Source organism: Capsicum annuum, chromosome 8, assembly GCF_002878395.1.
Source record: "Capsicum annuum cultivar UCD-10X-F1 chromosome 8, UCD10Xv1.1, whole genome shotgun sequence".
NCBI lineage: Eukaryota > Viridiplantae > Streptophyta > Magnoliopsida > Solanales > Solanaceae > Capsicum > Capsicum annuum.
Genome location: NC_061118.1, coordinates 144853043 through 144879329, shown reverse-complemented (window position 1 = coordinate 144879329; position 26287 = coordinate 144853043). Strand labels below are relative to the sequence as shown.

The window sequence follows — 26287 nt, the reverse complement described above, 5'->3', positions numbered from 1 at the left end:
ATTAAGAAAGCAATCTCATCCACTGCAGCGGTAAAAGAGTGCATATTGTTCAGTTAAAAAAGGGGTCCACCAAGGGAACAGCGCTTCATAAGCTGCGCGTGGTAATGAAGAGGCTTTGTGAAGTGGTTATTAAATAATTTTTTTGAGCGCAATAAATATCGGCATTATCCATCCAGCACCCTTTTTCAGGTTTAGAGAGTCTGCTTTCTCTTTGAATTCAATCTTCTGAATCTTTTTTGGCTCAAACAAATTGGCATCACACAATGACACAGCACATATCTATACCATCTCGAAACAGAAAAAGTTTTCTCTACCCCACACTTCCAATTTCCAATTCAGATAAGGACTTGTCACAGGTTATACCAACTTCACCATTTTCCTTCTTTAAGCCTATTTAACCTTCTTTTTTCCGAAAAGGGTCATTTCATTTTTGCATTTTAATTAATTGGGTGTCAGTTTCTTGGTTAAAAATATCATAAAGTTGTGATCTTTATTGAATTTGAAAAATCAAGAATTGGTTTTTGTTGAGAGTTTGTAACTGGGCTTCTTGTTTTTGATGCGATGAGGTTGATATCTCTGTTGGGTTTTGGTTCTTTTTGTTGAAATTTAGTGTTTTGAGGTTTGTTTTGAATGGTAAGGTGAGAATGGACAAGGCCAAGAGATTTTTTCACTCTCTGTTTGTTTTGCATTTGTGAAGCCTTTTTTCCTTCTCATGTAGTTTTGGCAAGCTGCTAAAAAAGTTATGGAACTCTTGTTTGTTCTTTAATCTTAGCCCTTTGCTTTGAACTTGCATTTCTTTTACTATGTACAATTCTTAGCCTCTTGTTTTGCTTTTCTGTTGAATTTTGAACTCACAACTCTTTTCCTTTCCTTCTCCTACTATAATGTGTTTTACCCTGTATCTATTTTGCTGATTTGCTTACTATTGCTTTACTTACTCTGTGTCATTTATGTCATTCACTAATAACACTCTTAAAATCCTTTCAGATTTTGTATCTGGGAAGCTTTGTTCTTGAGCAAGCTTTCCATTGTTATTCTTGTGCTAGTTGGGAGGTGAAATTCACAGCTAAATACATTTTGGGATTTTAAGGAGATCTTGAATGTGCATAACAAAGTTCCCTTGAGCGTTTAAAGTTCAGATTTTGTGTCATTTTGGTCAAGGTTGCAGCTTTTACTGGTTTCTATGTTGCGAAGACGACTTTCGATTTATAGGAATAGAGAGTCGTGACTTCAATTCCCTTTCCGTTGAGATTTAGATCATTGTTTGAAGGGGATATATTGTTAAGAAATAAATGTATGGATCGAAGGGAAGCTATGATGTTACCTGGATCCGCTCCTTACTATATGCAGAGAGGGATGAGTGGGAGTGGGAGCGGGACGGGGAATGCCCCTGGTTTTCAGGGATCACCAAGCATTAGTCCTTCATTAGCTGCTGGTAATATTGCCTTTCAATCTAGTAGTAGCGGCGCTCCGATTCCACAAACGCTAGTAATGGATCCTTCATCAACTATGTCACCTAGAGGTAGTATTGGTGCATCATCATCACTCCCACAAGGTGAGCCTGTTCGCAGAAAGAGGGGTAAGCCTCGGAAGTATGGAGCTCAAGGGGCGATGTCCTTGGCTCTGAATACACCTCCATCTACTCAGGCAATGTCATTAAACCCAACTCAGAAGAGGGGTAGAGGAAGGCCACCAGGGTCTGGACGAAAGCAGCAACTCGTTTCTTTTGGTAATTTTTCTCTTTAGCTTGCATTTCCATATATCCTGGAGAACTGGAATAGTTTAATGGTAGTGACCTGGTATATTTCTCTTACTCTTAGTAGTTGTTTTGTCTAATAAATGACTTAATCTGATTGAGGAAGTTTTACCAACTTGCTTCTTCTTAAGCTACAACATGTTCCTTTCTTGAGGTTGGCTAATTCCATCATCACGATTTTGTTTATCATTGTGTATCGTCCTAAATAATGAACAGATTTTTCTTGCACGAAAGCTACCTCATATAAGACAGATAGATATGTAGAGAGGATGATAAAGCATATCGTTCTGATAAGTACACTAAAGCATATTGAAGTCATGTAAGGGTTCAGAGTGGAAGATCTGAACCACCAGATTCAATATCGTCCTAAAGAAAATAATAGGATGTACAATATGCTATTATTTCATATATAGCAAAAGAAGATATCAAGCATTTTAACAATGTATGTTAAGGTGATTTATAAAACCCAAGAACTATAAATTTGGGTATACATAGTGCTGCAATTTATCACCAGTGTTTTACATGGGGATTGGATGAATATATGCCCTTGCAAACAAATTTGATCAATGATGCCAAGGCAGTATTGGAACAACCAAAACTTATGAAAGAAAAAGGACGAACCAGCTTGTGTTACCTTTTTGGGGTCAGTTACTTTTTCCCTCTAGTTCAACAAAACTTTGTGGACCTTCGTGGCTTGAACCAGCTGTTATATGGACCATATTGTTGTTTGTCTTCTAGATACAGACTCTTCCATCCATTTAGCTATTTTTTTCTTGATCTTCTGGTGGGATGACTTACTTTTATAATTTCTTGGTTTCATTAGACCAATGTCTCTTCCTGATTTTGAAATCTGATCCTCTGTAATTATTCTATGCTTGAGTGCCCTGGATGTGTTCTTTAACCATTCCATGGAAAAAAACAATAAAACTTTTTAACTCCCTTGATTCTTATATGGAGTGAAACTATTATCCATCATACATGATGTGCTGATAATCATGTTTGTCATCACATCACAGCCTTCTACTCAATTCTAACGTTAAGAATTCTCTGGCTTAGACAAACATAAATGATGATGCAAGGACAAACAAATTTTGATCGCTCATTAATTACGGTGCACAATTTTATTTAATATACATATAGGTGGATCGGTGATCGGGCGATTGACACTGAACAACAATACTATCAAACAGCAGAGTTGAAATCATCCGACTCTCACTTGACACAGAAACATGTAGGTAGACTTGAAATAACTGACACAGAAAATGCAAATTAATCGACACACCGAGATGGATGATATGACCTAGTTATGAACAAGTAGGTGTGCAGGGTTTGCATGCACACTGCTTTTTCACACCCATTTTCCTGTTATAGAACTTGAAAATCCAGAGATCAACTGGTTTGGATAATTCTTCCACTGCCACTGCGATGCGGGTGGCCGCAGCCTCCATTGGGGAATTTGTTGTAATTATCGAAGATTCACCATGATAGAAGCATAGTGAGAAAACAATGAGGATGGAAACAAGTATAGCTGTGTTTTTCCCTGCCACTATTCTTTTTGTGTACCCAATGTTTATATAGGAGTTCCAGCATATGCATGGGATCAATTTTATTACTGATATTATATTGCTTAATTAATCATATAACTACTATCCAACTTGCCACCAATACGTGAATCTCGTGGCCAAAACATATCACTGGCCGGTTCGAAAATAATTTACAGTATATTTTAATATCTCACAAAGATGTGAACAAATTGTATTACGAGAATAAAGAATTTTCCTCTCAAAATTCATTTGGAGGTGAGAATTATGGGCGGGGATATTATTATTGTGGGACTGCACTTAGTATGTTGTTGTTTGCTGCTTTTAATTTATTGATGTTTGTTTGTTTTTTTGGGCATAAAATAACCTTGTAGGTTTGCAATCATTTTGTCACACTTGAATATACATGTCAAATATCAATTATTGGTAGGTGTTAGGCTTCCATCACTATCGTGTAAGGAAATACATTTCCTAGTACCAGTTAACTACTGCTAATATTTTGATGAAAGTCATCATGACATTGAAATAGAAAACTGTTGTTTACTAACTTGGGTTGAGGTGGGATGGTTGGGATCCCTCGAGAGGTTCGAGCCACGGGAAATGAAACAATCTTCATGGTTCTTGTTCTAGAGGTTTAGTCATGAAGTTTAGCAGTCAAGTTCCTTTTAGTTGTTTGGACATATTTGATTATAACTTGTATTTACTTCCTTGATAGTCACAGCATATTTCTGAGTAGTAATAGAACAACAGATTGTTGATTTAAGCTTGTCTGCCACTGTGTAGTGTACTTAACTGGCAAACAAGGTTGTGTCTGAGGTAGTACCCCTTGGATGGGATGTGACCTGTCTTATTGTCTTGAATATATGTATCACTATGGGCATCGCGGCTACATGATATCAAATTGTTACCCACAGACCAAGATAAGTTAACACAGTTTAAGTGAAAAGCAGAGGACACTGCAACCAACGGTAGAGCTAAATGAAGTTCTGCAGCTCTGAATTCCATATTATTGAGTTTAAATCATCAAATATTTTTTTCCAGGAAGCGGGCATCACTATAAAAGTTAAAACGCTCAGATTTGGATAATTTGAGGCCAATTCACAACTCTTCCATATGGTACAAAGTATAGCTGGTTCCACGATCGAATAAGGAAGGAGTTAGTGTAAAAATAGTATAGCTTATGCAGTCTTTTACTAACTTGAGACTGAGACGTAATTATGCAGTCTTTTAAGCTACAATCCTTCTTTTTCTGATGCCGTTGCTCCACCAATGTGTACCCTAATTAGATTGAGGCATGCTACACTGTTTAGTTATTGGAAGAAACTCTCAGAGGTCTGGTCGTTAATGTTAATAAAAAAATTTCGATGCTTATGATTCTGTAGTAGGAGGCAAACCCTTATGCTAAAGAAGGAAAAAGAAATTACTTCCTTTTCTTTATTGATTTAGAGTTCATCCTTAGACATTTATGCCAATTTCAAATCGCACAAGTACCATAATAGCTTGCAATTTATGCTAAAGAAGTTGCATATGATGTACTCTCCGCAGGATGCTACCTGATATATTGTCTTGAGTATTTGTGAATTTGTTGTATCTCAAACACATTTATTTTCACTGTATTGTTGTTTTTTTTTGTTGCCCTACTGTAGCTGCAATATTGTGATTGTAAACATCATTCACTAAAGCTTCTAGTGCGTGGAGGCATTGTTGATTCATTGATAGATCTTGGTCGAATTGTAGTAGGTTTAGGTTAGCAACTAAACTAAGTCCTGTTTAGATTTCACGAATCATGTGTCTTTCATTGGCATGACTTTGATATTACTATATTTCAAAAGTCGACATGGACAGAATTTCATTACACTGTAATTTCACAACAACAAACATGAGAATTTAGTACTTACTATTTACACCACATATTACACATGAATCGTGATGTGTGTATGAACAGAATCATCATATTGGAACGGTACAATAAGTAGTATATATGATGCACTAAGCATCAGACCATGTAATGTCATAATCTCCCCAGTCACCTTTAGGTATACCCAAGGCTTCCCACACTGCTTTAGAGGCATCAACGATGTTATTTGGGCATGGAGGCTGATAATCGTGTTCATCATCACAGCCCATGGTAGAGTCACACTCATCTACAACTTTAGCCTTCACACTTCTTCCATTAGCACTTATGGTGATATAGTTGAGGCACCTATCTCCTCCACTATACCATCCGGTTGAAAGGGCAACAACTGGAGTATCATCAGAGTGGTATTGATTATCACATTCGGAGGGTCCACCACCATCTCCACCCTTTTGGAAGCTATTTAGGGTTAGAACAGCTTTGGTATTACCGGTCACTGGAGGCGAACATTTGTAAGTGGTGTACGTCTTGCCTTGTTTGCAACAATCTGAGTCGTTTTCTGGGTTACACTGCCCTGGAGGTGGCTTTATGCCTCTGATTTTTCCACTCGGCCGGCAAGCCTGTAATCTTGCATCTAAGCAGTAAGTAAGAGTGGCAAAAACCAGCAAAACCAGAAGAGCTGTTCCCATGATAGAGTTCTTCATGATTCTTGTTCTGGTGATTCTGTTTTAAAGTGTTGGTTGTGTGGAGACTAGGATGATCAAACTGGTTTATATAGTGTTTTTATTAGTCAAAATGCCAATATTCTGTTCCAGGCATGGAAAGTTTCTTATAATTAAGTATACATATTATGAAGTTTAGCAGTCAAATGGATTAGTGTGTGTATAAATGCGACAATAATTGCTTTGCTTTACTTGTTGGTAAGGGCATTTGTTTTCTATATATAGGTATATAAAATATTTTTCAATCTCAAATTTACCTCCACGGCTTAATCCTAATCACATTTTCCTGTTATAGGCAGGCATTCTACTTTACTTAATATGACAAGAACTTGATGGACTATTTTATTTTGGACTCTCTAGTTGCTGAAAACAATTTTGTAATTTTCTGTGTAGTAATAGAACAACAGACTGTTTCATCTGGTTACCAAACATGTAAACCTGTATTCTAGCATCTGTGTATCTTTTATGTGCAACACAGTGACAGACTACAACAACTAAAGTCTTGATTTCGTTATGATCTTTCTTTCCTGTGGCCTCAATTTGATAGTCGATAGAGGAGACTACGACTAATTTTAATGTGACAATGATCAACTAATGTTCTCCATGCATACCGCTCCATTTGCCTGTTGGAAAGGAACATATAGTGCAGTAAAATAGAAAATAAGCCTTCAATTCATCAAGTCTTGATAGTTCATTTGCTGAAGGGGAGCCTTAGAGTAACTGATAAAGTTGCCTCACGGGTTCAAGCCTTGGAAACAGGCTCGGGCAGAAATGCAAGGGAAGGCTACGTACAACACACCCTTTTTGTGGGGCCCTTCTCCCGACCCTGCGCAACGCCGGGCTGCCCTTGATAGTTCATTTGCTGTCAGAAATCGTTTTTGATCTGTTTGATTTTCCACTAGACTGCTTTTGTAACGGCACTCATAAATGGTCCGTGACCTAGTCGGGAGTCGGGAGTCGGGAGTCGGGACTGTAGGGTCTTATGGAAGTTGAATAGAGTGTTGAAGTTTCTTAGGGGGCTATTTCTCATATGAAGTATCAGTACAGTATTGAAAGAGCTTATTTTCATTGTCGATATCAAAATCAATTATTACAAATAACTTTAGCCACTAAACATGCACGTACAAAAATGTTCAAGATTCTATACATCAGAGAAAGGTGAAATTGTCACCACTTGTGTAGATTCATAAGCAAGGTCTCCTCCTCCTAATTGATTTCGAACTCATCCTGTGCCTCTTAGGCTGATGCCAAATTGAAGGGGTTAAACACTAGAGCAACTTGCTATTGGATGTTCGGTCTTGCTTGTCCCTTGCTACAGATTGTGTAACCTCAACAACCTGCTTGTTACCTTAGGGAAGGACAACTTAACTGGCAAAAAAGGTTACGTCTAAGATACTATACGTTCGATGAGATTTGGCTTGCTGTCTTGATTATTTGTATAGTCAGTAGTGAAACAAGATATCATGTGTTGTTTCCAACACACGAAGATATGTTGACATAATTAAAGTGAGAAGCATAGGACCCTGAAATCATAGAGCTAAATGATATTTTGCATTCGGGAGTGATGAATTCCACGTTATTAAGTCTAATTCAGCAAATGCTATTTCTTTCTTTTCCAGGAAGTGAGCATCACTATAAAAAATAACACAACTGAACTTTAGCTGTGTAAAGCCAAACAGTAATAGGTTTAGGTTAGCTACTGAACCAAGTCTAGTTTTAGCTTTCACTGATCATGTCTCTTTCATTGGCATGAATCTCATTACGATCATTTCAAAAGTGTATATGAACACAATTTCATTAATTATACTGTAGTTTCAAAACAACAAATTACACGAGAAATTAGATGACATAATATGAGTATGTAGACGATTATCATATTGCAAACGATACCATCAAATACTAATGCATTAAGCATCAGACCATGTAATGTCATATTCGCCCTAATCATCTTCAGGTATACCCAAGGCTTCCCACACTGCTTTAGAGGCATCAACTATGTTATTTGGGCATGGAGGCTGATAATCGTGCTCGTCATCACATCCCATGGTAGAGTCACACTCATCTACAACTTTAGCCTTCACACTTCGTCCATTAGCACTTATGGTGATATAGTTAAGGCACCTATCTTGTCACAACCCAACTTTTCAGGTCATGATGACGCCTATCATAACCCACCAGTAGGCAAGCCAACCTGTAGTCCGGAACGGCTAGTAACGGACTACTCAATAACATAAGGAAAATAATGCGGAATACATGAGATAAAGATCAATACATAGACGAATCCCAAAACCTGGTGGTATCAGTACAAGAGCTTCTAAACATAATAAGAGTACAAAAGTGATATATCAAGGAGAAATACACTGATTCAACTCACCTCTGAATACAACTTAGAGGCTAGTCTAATAAATAGGAGAGAGATAAGTAATACTCCGAACGTCAGGAGCTCACTCTAAGTCTCCGAATCAGGGCTACTCCACACGATGCACATATCAACGACGATAACTCGTACTATGATCTGCAGGCTGTGGAGGTGTAGTATGAGTACCAAACGAATGGTACTCAGCAGGCATCTGCCAACTGAGCTCCAAAGATAAAGTAGATATATACAACATATAAACAGAATGGAAACTACAATCAAGAGCATAAATCATGTAATAAGTCAATGAGAATAACAAGGGACAACTATCCTATTTATGTCCAAGAGTCTAACATAACAAAACTAAGGAAGTTTTAAGGTGAACTATCCTATTCCAGCTACATTCAATATATGCCAAAGCTATACCGTATATCCCAGGTCAATATACAAATAAAGAGCGAAAGAAAGATATATTATAATATGCAAGGCGAAGGAACGACTATACAATATGAACAACGAAGAAAGGGATATCCGATAGTACCATGACTTCATATATAAGATATATATATAAACAGGAGGTCATCTCAAACATAACCTAGATCGTCATGTTCTTATTTTAAGACCTCATTATAATACTATCAGGATTCAATACCAACATACTCAGGATTTCTAATCCATATGGCTAGACATAGAATAATCGTGCATAGTAATGTAATCATAAGATAGCAAAGGCTGAAGACATACCTCTATCCCAATACCGAATCCATGACCAATCTGTCATAGGCTAGCCATAATAATGATCATAACAATGATAATAACAATATCAATAACATCATAAATAACCGGCTACTTCGGACAACCAAATACCTAGCCGAGCCTATGCATACCCCCACCACCCCAGACTCGGAAGGTTCAATCAACATATAACAACACAAGGCATATTCTTCACCCATATCTATGCAACCGTCCCATACCGGCTAATAGACATAGGTGCATACTGGTGATAGGTGATGCACATGCAGGAATGAATGCAAAGTATACCATCAATATCACAACTCATAATAATTGTCCTCATCAGGACCATCATCATCATAATCAACCTCCGGCCTTGCCGGGAATCAATATCATCTCAATAGTATCCTCCGGACTTAAACCGGGTATCAATATCATCACAATATCCTCCGGCCTTGCTGGAAATCATTATCACTCAATAGTATCCTCCGGACTCGAACCGGGTATCAATATCATCATAATATCCTCTGACCTTGTCAGGAATCAATATCATCTCAATAGTATCCTCCGAACTCAAATCGGGTATCAATATCATCATAATATCCTCCGGCCTTGACGGGTATCAGTATGTCATCACAATATCCTACGGCCTTATCGGGTACCAATATATCATTATAACTCTCGACATATAAATATAGGCATATAATAGGTGCACAGACACAAGCCGATATACTCATAACCGTAAAGATGTCTATCTTATCAATACATCCCAACTATTCGTTATTAGCTAACCAACACATATTATTATTAAATCGCTAGTTCCCTAGTCATCACATAACCTCTAGTTATTAGCCTAAACATTATTCTTCACATAATCCTTGTTCACGAGATAACAACTAACCACTATTCATTTAATAGTCAACATCTAACATCTAGTCTAGGTTCATCGTTAGACCAAAACCGTCATTTATCCACCATTCATTATTATCAACTATTCGTCCTATTTTTGTTAATCATTACTAGACAACACATTACTACTTGTCGCCTAACCGTCTTTTATTAAATGACATCATTCATTAACTGACTATCGTTAGCTACTATGTTCCAACTAAGAAAGATTCATTAACTAATACATTAGCTTCCTAGCCATCAAGTGTAATATTCAACTAATAGACAACTAGTGACCACATAGCTTAACTATCTAACAAGAAGAACAACCATAAGATCACATTTCAGCTATAATCACATCATTTATAATGGTAAATAATCATGAACGTACCAAACCTATGCATGCCATCACCAGTATTCAATCAGTGAAATAATAAGCATCATACTGCATCTTCCTCCGTCCCATACCGGAGAGACGTGTATACAAACATATACATATTCATTCTTCAAATGCTAAAACCATATTCCAAGCATAGCATTATATCATATCTATGCTACAAATTTACCCAAACTAGGGGGAAGGCAATAGGATTCTACAAGGGTATTAAGTAATTCAACCTATGGGTTAAAAACCCCATCTAATCCCCAAACTTATATGTATAATCAATACTAAGTCATTCTATCCAATATCAATCTTAACATTCACATTTACACGCAATATATATCATACATCATCCATGAAGAAGAGTAGACAGAAGCCTACCTCAAGGCTAAATCGCAAAATCACACTTCAAGCACCACATGCTCGTCTTCACTTCAAAATCTCCAAAATGCCATCACACTATCAAAAATATAATCTACTCATCAATACGAGTCTAACGATATCCATATTGCACTATTATGCTTTGGGTACCAAAACGACACCAAAAACCCCAAGTGGGTCCCACGTACGGAAATCGCGTTTCCGAGGTCAACACAAACCAAGGAATCGTAACCCTCAATGAATTGTTGAAAACAAACCAAATTTAGGGCTAAATCAAGCCCTAAGCTAAATTGGAATTTTGGGTCAAGAACTAAGAAATTCACCAATAAAGTGAGATAATCATGATAAAAGATGTTTACCAAGCTCCCTAGACACCCACAAGACTCAATTTCGAGTTATCATACCCATTTAGAGTTTTAGGCTCTCAAAAATGCTGAAAAACGCGGCTATAGGGTGCTTAAATACCCATACCAGCTTTGGAGATCCGCAGTCGCTGTCTGGGCCATCAGCAAAGTCAAAAACTTATTTTTGACCCTCGAAACTCATTTGGAAACCAAAATGTATGATCCAATAGTGAAATTTGAGCGTAAACCACATTTCAAATGCATTGGAATCATCAAAACTTTCATCCGAGATCATTTCGATAAAAAGTGGGTCCCACACCTATTCATTCAAATTTTCAACTTTCTAATCAATAGGTCGAAATGAGCGCGAGTGCATTGGGACCCGGACCTAAGATCTACCTAAACTAAAATCGATATTCCGAATCTGTTGGCGTAGTCAGAATTTGCATACGGGATCGTTTCGTTTAAGTTTTCACTCGTTGACCATTTGAAACCAGTAAAGACTTCTAAACAGGGAATTGACTCTAAAAAACAAACAAACTATCCGGAAACTGAACCGTCGGTCCCAGCAAGTTATAAATAACTTGGGGCAGCTATAGAGAAGCTCAAACGGTGAAGATAAGCATAAATATGGAAAATGACCTGAAGGGTCATTACATATCTCGTCCACTATACCATCCGGTTGAAAGGGCAACAACTGGAGTATCATCAGAATGGTATTGGTTGTCACATTCCGATGGTCCACCGCCATCTACACCTTTTTGGAAGCTATTAATAGTTAAAATAGCCTTCGTGTTACCAGTAACCGGAGGTGAACATTTGTAAGTGGTGTACGTCTTCCCTTGTTTGCAGCAATCTGAGCCATTTTCCGGATTACGCTGTCCTGGAGGCGGCTTTATGCCTCTGATTTTGCCACTGGGATGGCAAGCCTATAATCTTGCATCTAAGCTGCAACTAAGAGTGGCAAAAACCAGCAAAACCAGAAGAGATGTTCCCATGATAGAATTCTTCATGGTTCTTGTTCTTGTGATCCTGTGTTCGAAACGTTGGTTGTGTGGAGACTGGATGATCAAACTGATTTATATAGTGTTAAGGTTAGTCAAAATGCCAATATTCTGTTCAAGGCATGAAAAGTTTCTTTTTAATTAAGCATACAATGTTATGAAGTCTATCAGTCAAATGGATTAATGAGTGTATTTTATTAGTAATTCTTTTAGCTATTTGGCTGTAGTAAATCTGGACAAATTTGACAATACTTTGCTTTACTTTCCTTGATGGTAAGGGCATTTGTTTTCTATATAGTTGTATAAGAAGTAGTGATACAAGATATCTAGTTGTTTCCAACACACGAAGATGAGTTAGCATACTTAAGTGAGAAGCACAGAACCATGAAATCAACTCCCAGAGTTAAAATGATATTCTGCATGCGGGAGTGATGATTCCACAGTATTAATTAAGTTCAAACCCAGCAATGTTATTTCTTTGTATTCCAAGAGATGGACAGCACTATAAAAGTTAAAAGCAACTGAACTTTAGTTAAGTAAGGCCAAACCATAGTAGGTTTAGGTTTGCTACAGAACCAAGTCTGGGTTTAGCTTTCGCTCATTATGTCTCTTTTATTGGCATGAATTTCATATTATCATCATTTCAAAAGTGTATATGAACAGAATTTCATTAATTATATTGTAACTGCACCACAAAAAATTACATAAGAAATTAGATGACATAATCCGAGTATGTAGACAACCATCATATGCAAACAATACCATCAAATATTATAATAATGCACTAAGCATCGGACAATGTAATGTTACAATCGCCCCAATCACCTTCAGGTATACCCAAGGCTTTCCACACTGCTTTAGAGGCAGGCATCTACGATGTTATTTGGGCATGGAGGCTGAAAATCGTGCTCGTCATCACATCCCATGGTGGAGTCACACTCATCTACAAATTTAGCCATTCACACTTCTTCCATTAGCACTTATGGTGATATAGTTAATGCACCTATCTCCTCCACTATACCATCCGGTTGAAGGGGCAACAACTGGAGTGCATCAGAATGGTATTGGTTATCACATTCCGAGGGTCCACCACCACCACCTCCCTTTTGGAAGCTATTGAGTTAAAACAGCCTTCGTGTTCCCAGTCACAGGAGGCGAGCATTTGTAAGTGGTGTACATCTTTGCCTTGTTTGCAACATGTCTTGAGTCATTTTTGGGGTTACATTGTCCTGGAGGCGGCTTTATCCCTCTGATTTTGCCACTCGGATGGCAAGCCTGTAATCTTGCATCTAAGCAATAAGCAAGAGTAGCAAAATCAGCAAAACCAAAAGTTATGTTCCTTCAGTGGACTTCTTCATGGTTTTTGTTCCTGTTTTCTTGTTAGGTGTTGTTTCGAGATGTTGGTTGTGTGAAGATTGGGATGATCAAACTGGTTTATATGGTGTTTCTGGTCAGACAAAATGCCAATAGTCTGCTCAATGAATGAAAGTTTTCTTATAATTAAGTACACTTATATGGACATTAGCAGTCAATGGGATTACTTCTATTCGTTATTTGGCTGTTGTAGAGTGGACATATGTAATCATAATTTCTTTGCTTTCCTTGACGGTCACGCCCTTTTCTCTATAACTAATAGTTAGATGAATTGGAGTGATGAATTCAAGTTTCTATCCTTCTGCACAGTAAGAGAACTGCAGTTTGTTTCATCTGCTAACATGAAAACCATACCTTTGTACCTTAATGCATTTCTCATTGCTGGTGTTTTCTAAGTACAGCGTTAGAGTTCTATTTTTTAATTATAAAATAAGTAAATACTAATACAGTATCAAAGAGCACATTGTCGTTAATATGAAAATCTTATGATTGCATAGAACTGAATCGAAAAAACTTCACACATACACACAGCGAAAAATGCTTTTGTGATAGAAAGGGATGGGGCTATAAATTACAAAAGCAAGTTCTAGGACTAAGTTACAACTAACTTGCTGAAAGGAAACAGACAGCTTTTGACGCAGCAACCATATTATTTGGTCACGAAGCCCAATCGACAACCAGGGTCTGCATTACACCCTACGGTTGTCACTCTCATTGAGTAATGTCTATTACACCATCCGATTGAAATAGTCGCTGCTGATGTGGATTGAATAGGGAAGACCTCATTCTCCTTCAAGATTCCAAATTCATCTTAAACAGTGTATGAACATTCCAAATTGGACAGAACTCGAACAGTACTAAGAGCTTGCATTTGGCTGCTCTATCTTGCTTTTCCACAGTGACAGATTTTGCAACCTCAAGAACCTACTTAATAACTTCAGTTAGATCATCGTCAAACTTCTAGTGTCGTGAAAGCAAACTTTACTAAAAAAAGAGGGCCGTATCCAAGGGCTTGTTGGCTTGATCATTGATATGAGCAGGAGTGCTAAGTTATCACACCTAACCTGAGAGCAACCACAATCATGTTCAGGAAATAATTTTGTATTCTTGCTATACAGTAGTACCATAATAGCAAAAAATTTTGAAGCAACTAGATGATTACTTTCTTTATTAAACAAAAAATAAGCAGGAAAATCTAACCTCATTAAATATGTGACAGGGAAAATAGATTTTCCTCATCCATTTGTAATTCCACTCAAGGCTCCAATATTGACTTTCTCGCCATTCTCCTTGTTACCAAGGGAGTCCTTGACACGATCGGGGCCATCACTGCCATGGTCATCATTAGCTTTAAAACCACCGGAATCGCCACCACCATGTCTGTCATGGTGGCCATCTCTTCCATCAATCTGTCGGAAAATTAAACATAAACTACAGTAAAATGCTAGAAACAGCACAAAATATTAGTGCACTCCAGTAAAAATAAAAAGGAAATCAATTCTAAGTGCAGTACTTCTGAATTATCCTTTTCTGATTGTTTCTTCGACAACGACTCGATTGCTTTAAAGACATCTGCAAATGACGCCACCATTTGTTCCTTAAGCAACTCGGTTGCTTTAAAGATCTAAAAAATCAAAAAAGAAAAATAATGAAACAACTTTTTGTGTTTGGATAAACTGAAATGTTATACTACAGACACACAGAACTGCAACTGCTCATACCTCTCGAATATTACTCTTCAACTCTGACTGTTCATCAGAAAGTAGTTTGAGCTCGGCACTCCTCTCTAAATTATTCATTGGGGGACCAAATGTGGTTTTACGCAAATTTTTGCTTTTTTTAGGAGGAGTGCTAAAGTCATCATCACTAGGATAAACTTCAGGAAGATCTCTGGATGCAACCTCTGTATCATTTGGATTTCCAGATGATTCAGGCAAATCCAAATGAACCTGCTCAAATTCCGTCGGAGAAATATTCTTGAACTTCGACTACAAAAAAAAGGAAAGAGATCAAATGAGTAGAGATGAAAAATTAAAAACACAATAGTTAAGATATTTACGCATACATTTATGTTACATGCTGCATACACTGCATGTATACATAATTTATATTGCATATTACAGATTATGAATTGACTTTGCAATTCACCTTGTCCTTGTTGATCTTGAATAACCCACGAGACAACTCATTCAAGGTCGGTAGCTTTACAATTTTCCAATTAAGAATACGAGGCACTTTGTTGTCAACCCGATGAGCCAACTTGCCATCAACATTAGTGCAGCACTCATAGAACCAGCACTGCAAAGCCAAAGGTAAACCCCCAATCCTATACATCTTTAGACCTGGACGCAACCTATTGTTTATGGACTCCATCATTGCTCTTAATACAAGTATACCCCAAGGGAATGTCTCATAATCCCCACTCTCAACAATACAAAAATCAGCCTTTGTGATGAATGCCTTGCTATTAGCAGTTGAGAACAAGAATGTGTGTATGAAATACAACACAGCAATCTTGACCGCATCCTCGTCCGACTTCCATCTCTTTTGGAGGAAGCAGTCAATCAGTGCTTGCTTGGGTACCTTTTCAAGTCCAGAAAAGTACATATCCATCAATCTATTGGTACCACTAGATTCATAACCTTTATCAGCATCACCACAACATCGCAAACCAGTAATAATCCCCAATTCTACCAGACCAAAACGCAACTTGGTTCCGTTCACTTTAAACCAGAATTCATCCTCTCTTTCCGGAACTATCTGCCTGAGCAATAGGGAGTGTATAAGCTGGTTCTGAACAACTACATGAGGCAAATCTAGAAAGTACCCGAATGGGGTTCCCCTGAAGATCTGGAGTTGTCTATCATCCAACTTGCTTTTCAACAAGTTAACAACATCACAATTTGTGTGCGAACTTATACGCGTGTGGAAATGACTGTTTGGTGGGACGTAGAAATCCCAAGTCTGCATTCCCAAAAAAAATTGGCGTTAGCGGAAAATTAAAAGATTCATCAAGTACTGCCTACATACTTATTAATTATGGACATTGTATGTACAATCCTCTCTATACGAGAGACCCTTTATAAGGGCATTTCACCATGACATGCATTCTTTAGAACTGATTTTTATGTTATATTTTACCTTTCTATAACAGCTTTTTTCCTATAACAATAACATCCATCATTATAATGTTACGCTCTTTGTGAAATTTGCCTCCTTTTTTTTGATAATCATGGTGTCCGGGCCAGCTTGTGCGCCCCTCGACTAATTCCACAGGATAACTGCCACCTCCCACCAGCTATGGGTACCAGGTAACTATGTCCACCAAGGCTAGAACAGATGGGAAGAAATCACCTAATGTTTGTCTCTCTTGGGAGTTGAACCTGAGACCTCATGATGCTCAAGCCAACTTCATTGAACCACTAGGTCACACCCTTGGATGCTTGTGAAATTTGCCTCTATAACGTTTTTTACTCAAAACATCTCTACATTTATTATTTGATAACAAGTAAAGAGCGATCTATTAACTAAATTTTACATGAAATATAATCTTTATAAGTCTTGTAGGTTCTAGACTGTTTTTGTCTTAAGCCAAGGGTCCATCGAAAACAACCTCTTTACCTCATCTCTGAGATGAGGGGGTAAGTCCTGCATACGCTCTAACCAAGGATCTATCGAAACATTATTGTACTCTATATACAAATCATATATGCACACATTAAACACAACAATCAACACAACAATCGGAAACAATAAACGGTTGAAAAAGTACCTTCAAATAAGAGGGTCTTAAAGGGCTTAGTACGATTAATTCATCTCCACGATCCACCTTTCTCTTTTTTGATCTAACAACTTCATCCCCAGCATACACCTGTACAGATTTTCCCTTATTTTTCCGAGCAGCATTAACACACTTCATCAGCTTCCGTTTGACAGCTAATTTGCCTCTCACTGAACCACCTATCCCTCTGCCCGATTTGAGCAATTTCTTCTTCACATTAGATTCAGTACCCTTACCCTTCACACCTGCTTTACTCTGCGATCGAGTCTTTCTTGCAGTGGAGATTTGGCCAACAGATCGAGTCTTTCTTGCAGTGGAGATTTGGCCAACAGATTTAGATTTAGTAGGGTTTGAATGCAACTTGGAATCGGGAGCAATTTGTACAACTACTCTCTTTAATGATAAATCATCCTCACTAAATTCATAAACAGATAAAGGATCGTCTTTCACAACTTTCTTGCTTGCTTTTCCCTTCGATTTTGCCACCATTTTAGACAAACAACTGAAAATCAAACAGAGAATTTGGAAGCAGAGTAAGGGTTTTTGGGTAGGTTATACGGTACAGAAAGAGTAATAAAAGAAGATTTGCTGGATAGCAGTAAAAATATACTCCCACTCATCTCATTTTATACGGCATTATTTACATAATTCATCTACATTTTCTAATGTCTCTTTTAATTATTATACACATGTAAAATATATTAAAATGTATTTTAATCTTATAATTTTAAATATGCTATATGAAAATTTAAAAATTCTATTTAAAAAAAAAGATATTGAAACGAACTACAAATAAAAAAATAAAATAAATAGCGTAAGACACTTTTGTGTAATTTCTTTTACACCAATCACTGATTGAGTCAATAAGTATTTTTTTTTTTGAGATTTTTTTAGATTTCATGTCCTATAGGGTTTTAAAATAGCACTCCTCCTTTTAATTGGGGCTAATTAAATGAATATTTGTGTTTTATTTGTTTATAGAATAGAAAGAGTAAGATCAAAAATAGAAAGCAATAATAAACGGCAACTCACTTATTCAAATAGCTTGTTTACAAATTTATGCTTCAAATACCATATAATTTACAAATATTAAACATAAAATCATGCAAGCACTTGATAAGAAAATTTCATCCATGTAATTAAAAGAGCCAGTACACCTGAATTTATTGTTCCATCTATTTCAATTTTTTTACATATTATATCTTTAATATTTTCTCCAAGTTCACTCAAAAAAGATATAGTTCTTGATCATAATATAAGTTACTATTACTTTATTGTAGTGACAATCTTAGAATTGAATAATAAGTCTCAAGTTACCTTTAATGGAGAGCGCTTAACCTCTAATATGAATTTTTTTTATGTGAATTCAAATTCAATCAAGCTCCAATACAGATACAGAATATTTTAAATTACAATGCAAATAAATTTTAAAAAAGAGAAGGTAGATATACAGATTCACATTAAAATTAAAATAATTTCTTCAAAAAAGCAATTCTCGAAATTGGTGATGACTTCTTTATACCTACAATCAATGAAGAAAAATATTTAATGATAAGTCAAACAATTAATAAATAAAAATCAAATCTCCTAAAAACCTAATCCCATGAATAGTCCTCAAAACATAGTACCTGCAATTTTTTAACCATAAAGCATAGATAAAAAAAACTTTATTTAATAAGATAATTAGTTATTATGAATCAGAATGATCTATCAATTTTTTATAATGAAATACAATGATTCAAATAATTTGTTCAAAAATATAAATAAGTCACTTTCATTACTACCTATTATGAATTTAGAATAAACAACCAATTTTCCGTTACAGACAGAATGCGACGATTCAAATAATCTGTTCAAAATTTTAAATAATTCAATTTCAAATCACTAATTGTATATGAAATACTATAAACAAAGCTCACAAAGAAATTTCTCAATTTGCAATTGCTTATCAAAATACATCATTTATTAATGTAAACTTTAAAATCAGTCTAAAATTTTAAAAAATATACCTATTAACAAACTCACTTCAACAACCTGCAATTTTGATAAAGCATATGAATGATATATTTATGGTGAAAAAAAAATAAAAGAAGGTAAGAAGACAAACATTAAGATCTACTATAAAAGAAAATTTTTTAAAGAAAGAAAATCTAGAAATACAGAAGCAACATTGACCATAAAGTTCATGAATGAGATTGTGCAATAATATTTTTATATATATAGAAGACTCTAAACCAAAAAGGAATTTAAAAAGTAAATATTATCTTAACCAAAAAAAAATTAAAAAAGTAAATATTATAGAATTCCAACTCTGGAAAGCTAAAAGATGGAAAATTTTGAAAAAAAAACAACAAATAAACTCCTAATTCTACAGAAAAATTACGTAAATCACATTAAAAAATAAATTAAAATGACTAAAATATAAGAAAAAAAAAACATATTTTTATTAGGATTCCATATATATCCTATTGATTATTTCTTTCCATATATTTCAAAAGTTCTTAATAATATTATATTGATTATTTCTTTTCATATATTTCAAAAGTCCTTAATTTCTATCCCATATATTTTAGGAGTGCTTAATTTTTATCCATATATTTTTAGGAGTCCTTATGATTAAATAATAAATTAAAAATAAAAGGTGAAAAGACAATTTTGTCTATTGCAGAAACTTTTAATGGAGGGTAAAAAGTTCAAATACTTTTCTAAGGTCTTCACACTTTTAATATATTATATAGATTATATATAGATTATAGATATAGATTATAGATGTGTGTGTTTGATTAATTTCAGATTTAATTTTCGTTATCTTATTTAATTTAGGATTATTTTATCTAAATTAGTATACAAATTATAAAATTAAAATTAAAATTTCAAGATAATTTAATGTGTCTATCAAACCACTCCTAAGTATGATATTCAAATCAATGTGGTTACCTAAAAGAGTTGTTGCTGTTTGATAGTTCAATTTTCCAAATAGAAAATAAGTTAGTTAAATATGAGAAAAATAGTTTCGTCAGAGAAAGTGGATAAAATAAATTTGATAAGTTAATTGAGATATTTTAATTTTTATGAACCCAAGTCCTGTTTTTCAGATTTCACTAATCAGGTTTCTTTCATTGGCATGAATTTCATATTACCATCATTTCAAAAGTTGATATGAACTTCAAATTTCATTAATTATACTGTAATTTCATAACAACAAACAGGAGAAATTAGATGATATAATCTGAGTATTAAGACGACCATCATATGCAAACAACACTATAATGATGCACTAAGCATCAGACCATGTAATGTCATAATCACCCCAGTCACCTTCAGATATATCCAAGGCTTTCCACACTGCTTTAGAGCTTCTACGATGTTATTTGGGCATGGAGGCTGATAATCGTGCTCTTCATCACATCCCATGGCAGAGTCACACTCATCTACAACTTTAGCCATTCACACTTCTTCCATTAGCACTTTCTGGGATAAAAGTCCAAAGTTGAGTGACTTTCTGGGATAAAAGTTCAAAGTTGAGTAATCATTTGAGTTATTAACTCGAATAGTAAGGGTACCTAGGCTTTGTTGATTTTCGAATTCATCGCTTTTTATACCAATTCTAAAATGGGAAATGTGCTCAAACACTTCAGCAGCTTGCTATTGGCTGTTGCTTTCTTGCTTGTCCTTGCGACAGATTCTGCAACCTAGAGAAGATGCTCTTTAATCCCTGATTATGATGTTTTTCTTACCTACCATGCTGCAATTTGTGAGAGTAAACATCATCGTGTGTGTTGCTGTTGATGGTTTGGTTGCTTCTTCAAGGGCATTACTTTAGGCATAGCCACAGCCACTCAATGGGTTTGCCGATGTTCTTAGAGTTATATCCTTTAATCCACATCTCTTTTTTTTTGTGTTAAATGGCTGGCGAACCTTTTGGTTACCATCAGACCCTGAAAGCAACTATGGAGCAAATGAAATTCTGCATTTTGAGGGTGCTGAATTCACTTTGTTAAACTTAAATAAAGAAATGTTTAATGATTTTTCTGTCATTTCCAGCAAGTGAGCATCTTCAAAAACTTGAAGTAACTCAATTTTTAACCAGTTGAGGTCAATTCATAACTCTGCGTATGTACAAAGTATAGTAGGTTTGAACTGTTAGAGTAAGACTTGTGTCAAATTAGCCTAAGTGATCCAACTGTTGAAGATATTGTTGGAAATTGCTTTAAGTTACTGCACTAGTTTTTAGCAAAATAAGTTGTTTAGATTAGGATGACTTTGAATTTTAAATATTTGTTAGTTTGTTTAGTTGTTGAGATATTTTAGGTTGTTTTAAATTTCAAATTATGCAGATTTTTGTTTTATGTTGGCTATTTAAAGCCCTTCAATGCTTAATAAAATCATTGAATACTATTGAAAGTCATTCAATCCTTTGAGAGTCATTTTAACCCCCTTTTCGCTGCCTCATCTTTCTTTTAAGAAAACCAACAGTGGTATCAGAGCCTCATTGATCTTACGGGATCTGTGTGTTCTTCCAAAGCGCTACCATACCATTTTTAACCCGCAAGGGCTATCTTTTTAATCCGTACCCATCAGGGCTACCATTTTCAACCCGTGCTTATTTTCAAAGCGTAAGGCTATTTTTAACCAAAAAGATGTCAAGCAGCAGTCTCTCATTGAATGCCCCAAAAATTTTCACTGGCGAAAACTACCAAATTTGGTCAGTGAAAATGAAATCATATCTTCAAGCCTATGATCTATGTAAAGTTGTAGCGGATGATACACCATTACAATCACTCCCTGAAAATCCTACTGTTGCTCAAATTAAATCTCATTCAGATGAAAAGCTCAAAAAATTCAAAGCCAAAGCTGTAATTCAAAATTTAGTTGCTGATTCAATTTTTTCTAAAATCATTGCTTGTAAGACAGCAAATGAAGCTTGGGAAAAACTAAAAAAAGAATATCAAGGAAGTGACCGAGTTAGACAAATACAAATTTTGAATTTGAAAAGAGATTTTGAATCTCTTAGAATGCAAGAGGATGAAACTATTGCTAAGTATTCTGAAAAGATTTCTTTGCTTGTCAGAAAAATCAGGTTACTTGGTGAGGATTTCAAAGATGACAGAATAGTAGAAAAAATTCTTGTGACAATTCCAGAGAGATTCGAGTCTAAAATCTCAGCTCTGGAGGAGTCTAAAGATCTCTCTACTATCTCTGTTGAAGAACTAATAAGTGCTCTTCAAGCACAAGAGCAAAGAAGAGCTTTTAGACAAGACAATATTACTGAGAGTGCCTTTTATGCACAAAACAAAAAAGGAAAAGGTAATTATCCTCATTGCAGACACTGCAAAAACAAAACACACTTGGAGAATTTTTGTTGGTGGAGACCTGATGCAATCTGTGGAAATTGCAAACAAACAGGTCATGTTACAAAATTGTGCAAGCTTAAAAACAATCCTCAAGTACAATTTGCGGAAGCAGAAATTGAGGAGGAGCGCCTTTTTTAAATCGTAGTAACTAAAGCAAGGAGGAGTGTTGGAAATTGCTTTAAGTTACTGCACTAGTTTTTAGCAAAATAAGTTGTTTAGATTAGGATGACTTTGAATTTTAAATATTTGTTAGTTTGTTTTGTTGTTGAGATATTTCAAGTTGTTTTAAATTTCAAATTATGCAAATTTTTATTTTATGTTGGCTGTTTAAAGCCCCTCAATGCTTAGTAAAATCATTGAATGCTATTGAAAGTTATTCAATTCTTTGAGAGCCATTTTAACTCCCTTTTCGCTGCCTCATTTTTCTTTTACAAAAACCAACAGATATACAAGATTTGTATACCTGACTGCAACTAAACTTGGTATCGAAGCCAGTTGATTGATTGAATGATCTTGTCAAATGTAGTAGATTTTATATTAGTTATTGAACCAAGTCCTGTTGTTCAGATTTCATTGGCCATGTAGACATGAAACTTACTCACATTACAATGACTTCAGAGTCGATATGTACATAAATTCATTAACTGTAATTTCACAATAATAACATCAGAATTAATCGTATCTATGTCACATATTATATTTAATCTAAGCACATGCACAATCATCATATTCCCAACGATATCATAGATACTATAACTTAATGCATTAAGCATAGGACCATGTGATGTCATACTCGCCCCAGTCACCTTCAGGTATACCCAAGGCTTTCCACACTGCTTTAGAGGTATCAATAATGTTATTTGGGCATGGAGGCTGATAATCGTGCTCGTCATCACAACCCATGGTAGAGTCAAACTCATTTACAACTTTAGCCTTCATACTTCTACCGTTAACACTTATGGGGATATAGTTATGGCACCTATCTCCTCCACTATACCATCCGGTTGAAAGGGTAACAACTGGAGTATCATCAGAGTGGTATTGGTTATCACTTTTTGATGGTCTACCACCATCGCCTCCCTTTTGGAAGCTATTTAGGGTTAAAACAGCTTTGGTATTACTAGTCACAGGAGGTGAACATTTGTAAGTGGTGCACATCTTGCCTTTTTTACAACAATCTGAGTCATTTTTAGGATTATATTGTCCCGGTGGTGGCTTTATGCCTCTGATTTTGCCACTCGGCTGGCAAGACTGTAATCTTTCATCTAAGCAGTAAGTAAGAGTGGCAAAAACGAGTAAAACCAGAAGATATGCTCCAAAGCTAGAATTCTTCATTGCTTTTGTTCCTTTCTCTTATCTAATTTTTGTTTCCAATTGTTGGTTTTGTGGAGACTTAGATGATCTAACTGGTTTATATAGTGTGCTGGTCGCACAAGATGCCACCATTCTGCTCAAGGAATGAAAAGTTCCTTATAATTAAGTATACAGTTTCTGGCCGTTTAGCAGTCAAATGGTCTAGTGGATGAATCATGTGAGTAGGTGTTCTACCAAAATCTAATATGAAAAGAACTTGATAGGTTATTTTACTGTCTTGTATTCTATAGCTGCTGAAAGCAATTCTGTATTCTTGCTGTACTTGAGTTAACACTACTGAAGCAGATAATGTTTATTTCTTTAAAAGAAAAAAGACGGAAACTCGTATTTTGTTTTATATTAATAGTACTGTTGAAATTCCAGCTACGTGCATTGCATCATTATTTTGTTCATTTTTCTAAATTTGGGTTTGTTATTGCCTTTTTAAGTATTTCTTTGAGGATTTTATCAGTGATTATGGATTATTTAGAATATTTAGTTTCAAATAACATGAAAAGGTAAATGATCCATTACTTTGATTATATATCATATTGAGTCTTAATCTCATCAAAATATATTTCGAAAGAGGATAATAAAATCATCAAATTGATCTTGAAAATATGTTTCGCTCAAATTCATAAATCAAATCTTTATTTACCTGTTTAGCTGGATAATAGATCCAAAAGATGAATGATTAATTTTTTTGATATTGTTTCAAATATATATTATGTGTTCTTTTATTGTTAATTTTCATATAGGATACATGCGCAACAATGAGCAAAGATATTACCTCAGGTAATGTAGGAGAGAGAAATACACTTGCCTTTTGTATTTGTAATTTCTTTTCATCTTTTTGCATTCACAAATGATAACAAAAAAGAGGATTCATCAACTGATAAAGAAAATTACAAAACTTGGCTGAAAAATGTTTACTGAAGTAAGATCAACAAGAAAACCAAATAAAATGATTAAAAAGGATTGAAGTGTTAGTAAAGTTGGTTAGAAATGGCAAATGAGTCTGATAGTGACTTAAACAATGAAGCTTTAGCTTTTCAATGTTTCGTGTGGATTGAATAAGTAAAAGAACCTAGTCTGTGTTGATTTTCGAACTTATCACTTTTTATGCCAATTCTAAAATGAGAATTTACTCAAAACACCATCAGCAGCTTGCTATTGACTACTGCCTTCTTGAGCTTGTCCATGCGACAAATTCAGCAACCCGGAGAACATGTCTTTAACCTCTGATTATGATGTTTGTTTATCTACCTGCAATGTATGAAAGTAAACAACATCTTGTGAGTTGCCGTTGAAACTTGAGTTGCTTCTTCAGGGGCATCACTTTAAGCTTAGATATAGTCACTCAGTAGATCTGTTGTTGTTCTTAGACTTGTATCCTCTAATCCACATCTCTTTTTTGTGTTAAACGACTGATAATCTTTTGGTTTCCATAGACCCTGAAAGCAACTGACCAGTAATGAAATTCTGCATCTTTTAGAGTGTTGATTGTTCAATTTGAAACAGGAAATGCTTAATGATTTTTCTGTCATTTCCAGCAAGTGAGCATCTTCATGAAAGTTGAAGCAACTCAGTTTTTAACCAATTAAGGCCAATTCATAACCCCACAAATGTACAAAGTATAGTTGGTTTGAACTGTTAAAGTAAGAGTTGGTATACAAGATCTGTATATCTGAGACTGAGTGCATCTAAATTTGGTACCGAAGAGAATTGATTGATTGAATGATCTTGTCAAATGTATTACGTTATAGATTAGTTAAGAACCAAGTCCTGTTTTTCAGATTTCATTGACTATGTTGTTGGGAAAGACGGGCACACAATCAAAGAGCCCGACAGGGTAGCAGCGGAAAATACCCAAGACTAAACTTTCCCTCTCAACTTGAACCAAAAAGAGACAAGCAAACCAAGCAAAATAATGAGATGGGGCGGAAAGTAACTTAACCAAAACGAAATAAGACAAGAATAAAGGCAATCACACGAGACACAAGATTTACGTGAAAAACCCTTCAGTGTGAAAAGTAAAAAACCATAGGACCAAAACCTCTACTATAATCACCACCAAATTATTACAATATTGTTCTCCAAAATGGATACCAAACAAGTGCCAAACAACAAGAAACAATACATACACCACAACACCAAAACAAGAGAGTAAAAGGAGTACAAATACAAAAAACTTAGCTACTATTCAGAGATGAAAAACAGGAGCTACAGGACACCAAATCAAGCTCTGCCAATTCCTAATCAAAGATCGAGATGAAAGGAACATGCAGTCCAAAAATCATCTCAATCGGACAAGAAACGAAGCGGAAACCGCAGTTTAAAGATGACTGTTGTGGCTGGATTTTTCTGGGCGAAAATCTGCACTCTCTGATCCTTTTTTTGTATGGTTGTAGAAGTTTTTTCTGTGTATGTTCAGAATAAGACCTGAAAAGGTCAATATATATGC

General features: G+C 35.5%; 4 protein-coding genes and 1 pseudogene across 4 annotated transcripts; 2 read left to right on the top strand and 3 right to left on the bottom strand.

Moving 5' to 3' along the window:
• Positions 1 to 982: 982 nt before the first annotated feature.
• On the top strand, positions 983 to 2626 carry LOC124886400 (AT-hook motif nuclear-localized protein 9-like; the record flags this gene model as incomplete). Its single annotated transcript, XM_047394456.1, is given in 1 exon segment — positions 983 to 2626. A coding segment is annotated over 1 exon segment (107 nt), but the record flags the coding sequence as incomplete, so codon positions are not given.
• Positions 1297 to 1746, top strand: LOC124886653 (AT-hook motif nuclear-localized protein 9-like). The gene has a single exon (XM_047395531.1). It carries the CDS (start codon positions 1297 to 1299, stop codon positions 1744 to 1746), a length of 450 nt encoding a protein of 149 aa, XP_047251487.1.
• Positions 2627 to 4792: 2166 nt separating the features above from the next.
• LOC107839165 (putative ripening-related protein 1) lies at positions 4793 to 6350 on the bottom strand. Its single transcript, XM_016682549.2, has one exon. It carries the CDS (start codon positions 5854 to 5856, stop codon positions 5287 to 5289), a length of 570 nt encoding a protein of 189 aa, XP_016538035.1. The 5' UTR covers positions 5857 to 6350; the 3' UTR covers positions 4793 to 5286.
• Positions 6351 to 11620: 5270 nt separating this feature from the next.
• On the bottom strand, positions 11621 to 23805 carry LOC107879234 (annotated as a pseudogene).
• On the bottom strand, positions 13805 to 17771 carry LOC107839167. Its single transcript, XM_016682550.2, has 6 exons — positions 17108 to 17771; positions 15484 to 16299; positions 15057 to 15323; positions 14849 to 14959; positions 14536 to 14744; positions 13805 to 14399 (listed from the first exon to the last, which is right to left on the bottom strand). The coding sequence occupies exons 1-5, from the start codon at positions 17603 to 17605 to the stop codon at positions 14571 to 14573; spliced, it is 1866 nt and encodes a 621-aa protein (XP_016538036.2). The 5' UTR covers positions 17606 to 17771; the 3' UTR covers positions 13805 to 14399; positions 14536 to 14570.
• Positions 23806 to 26287: the final 2482 nt, after the last annotated feature.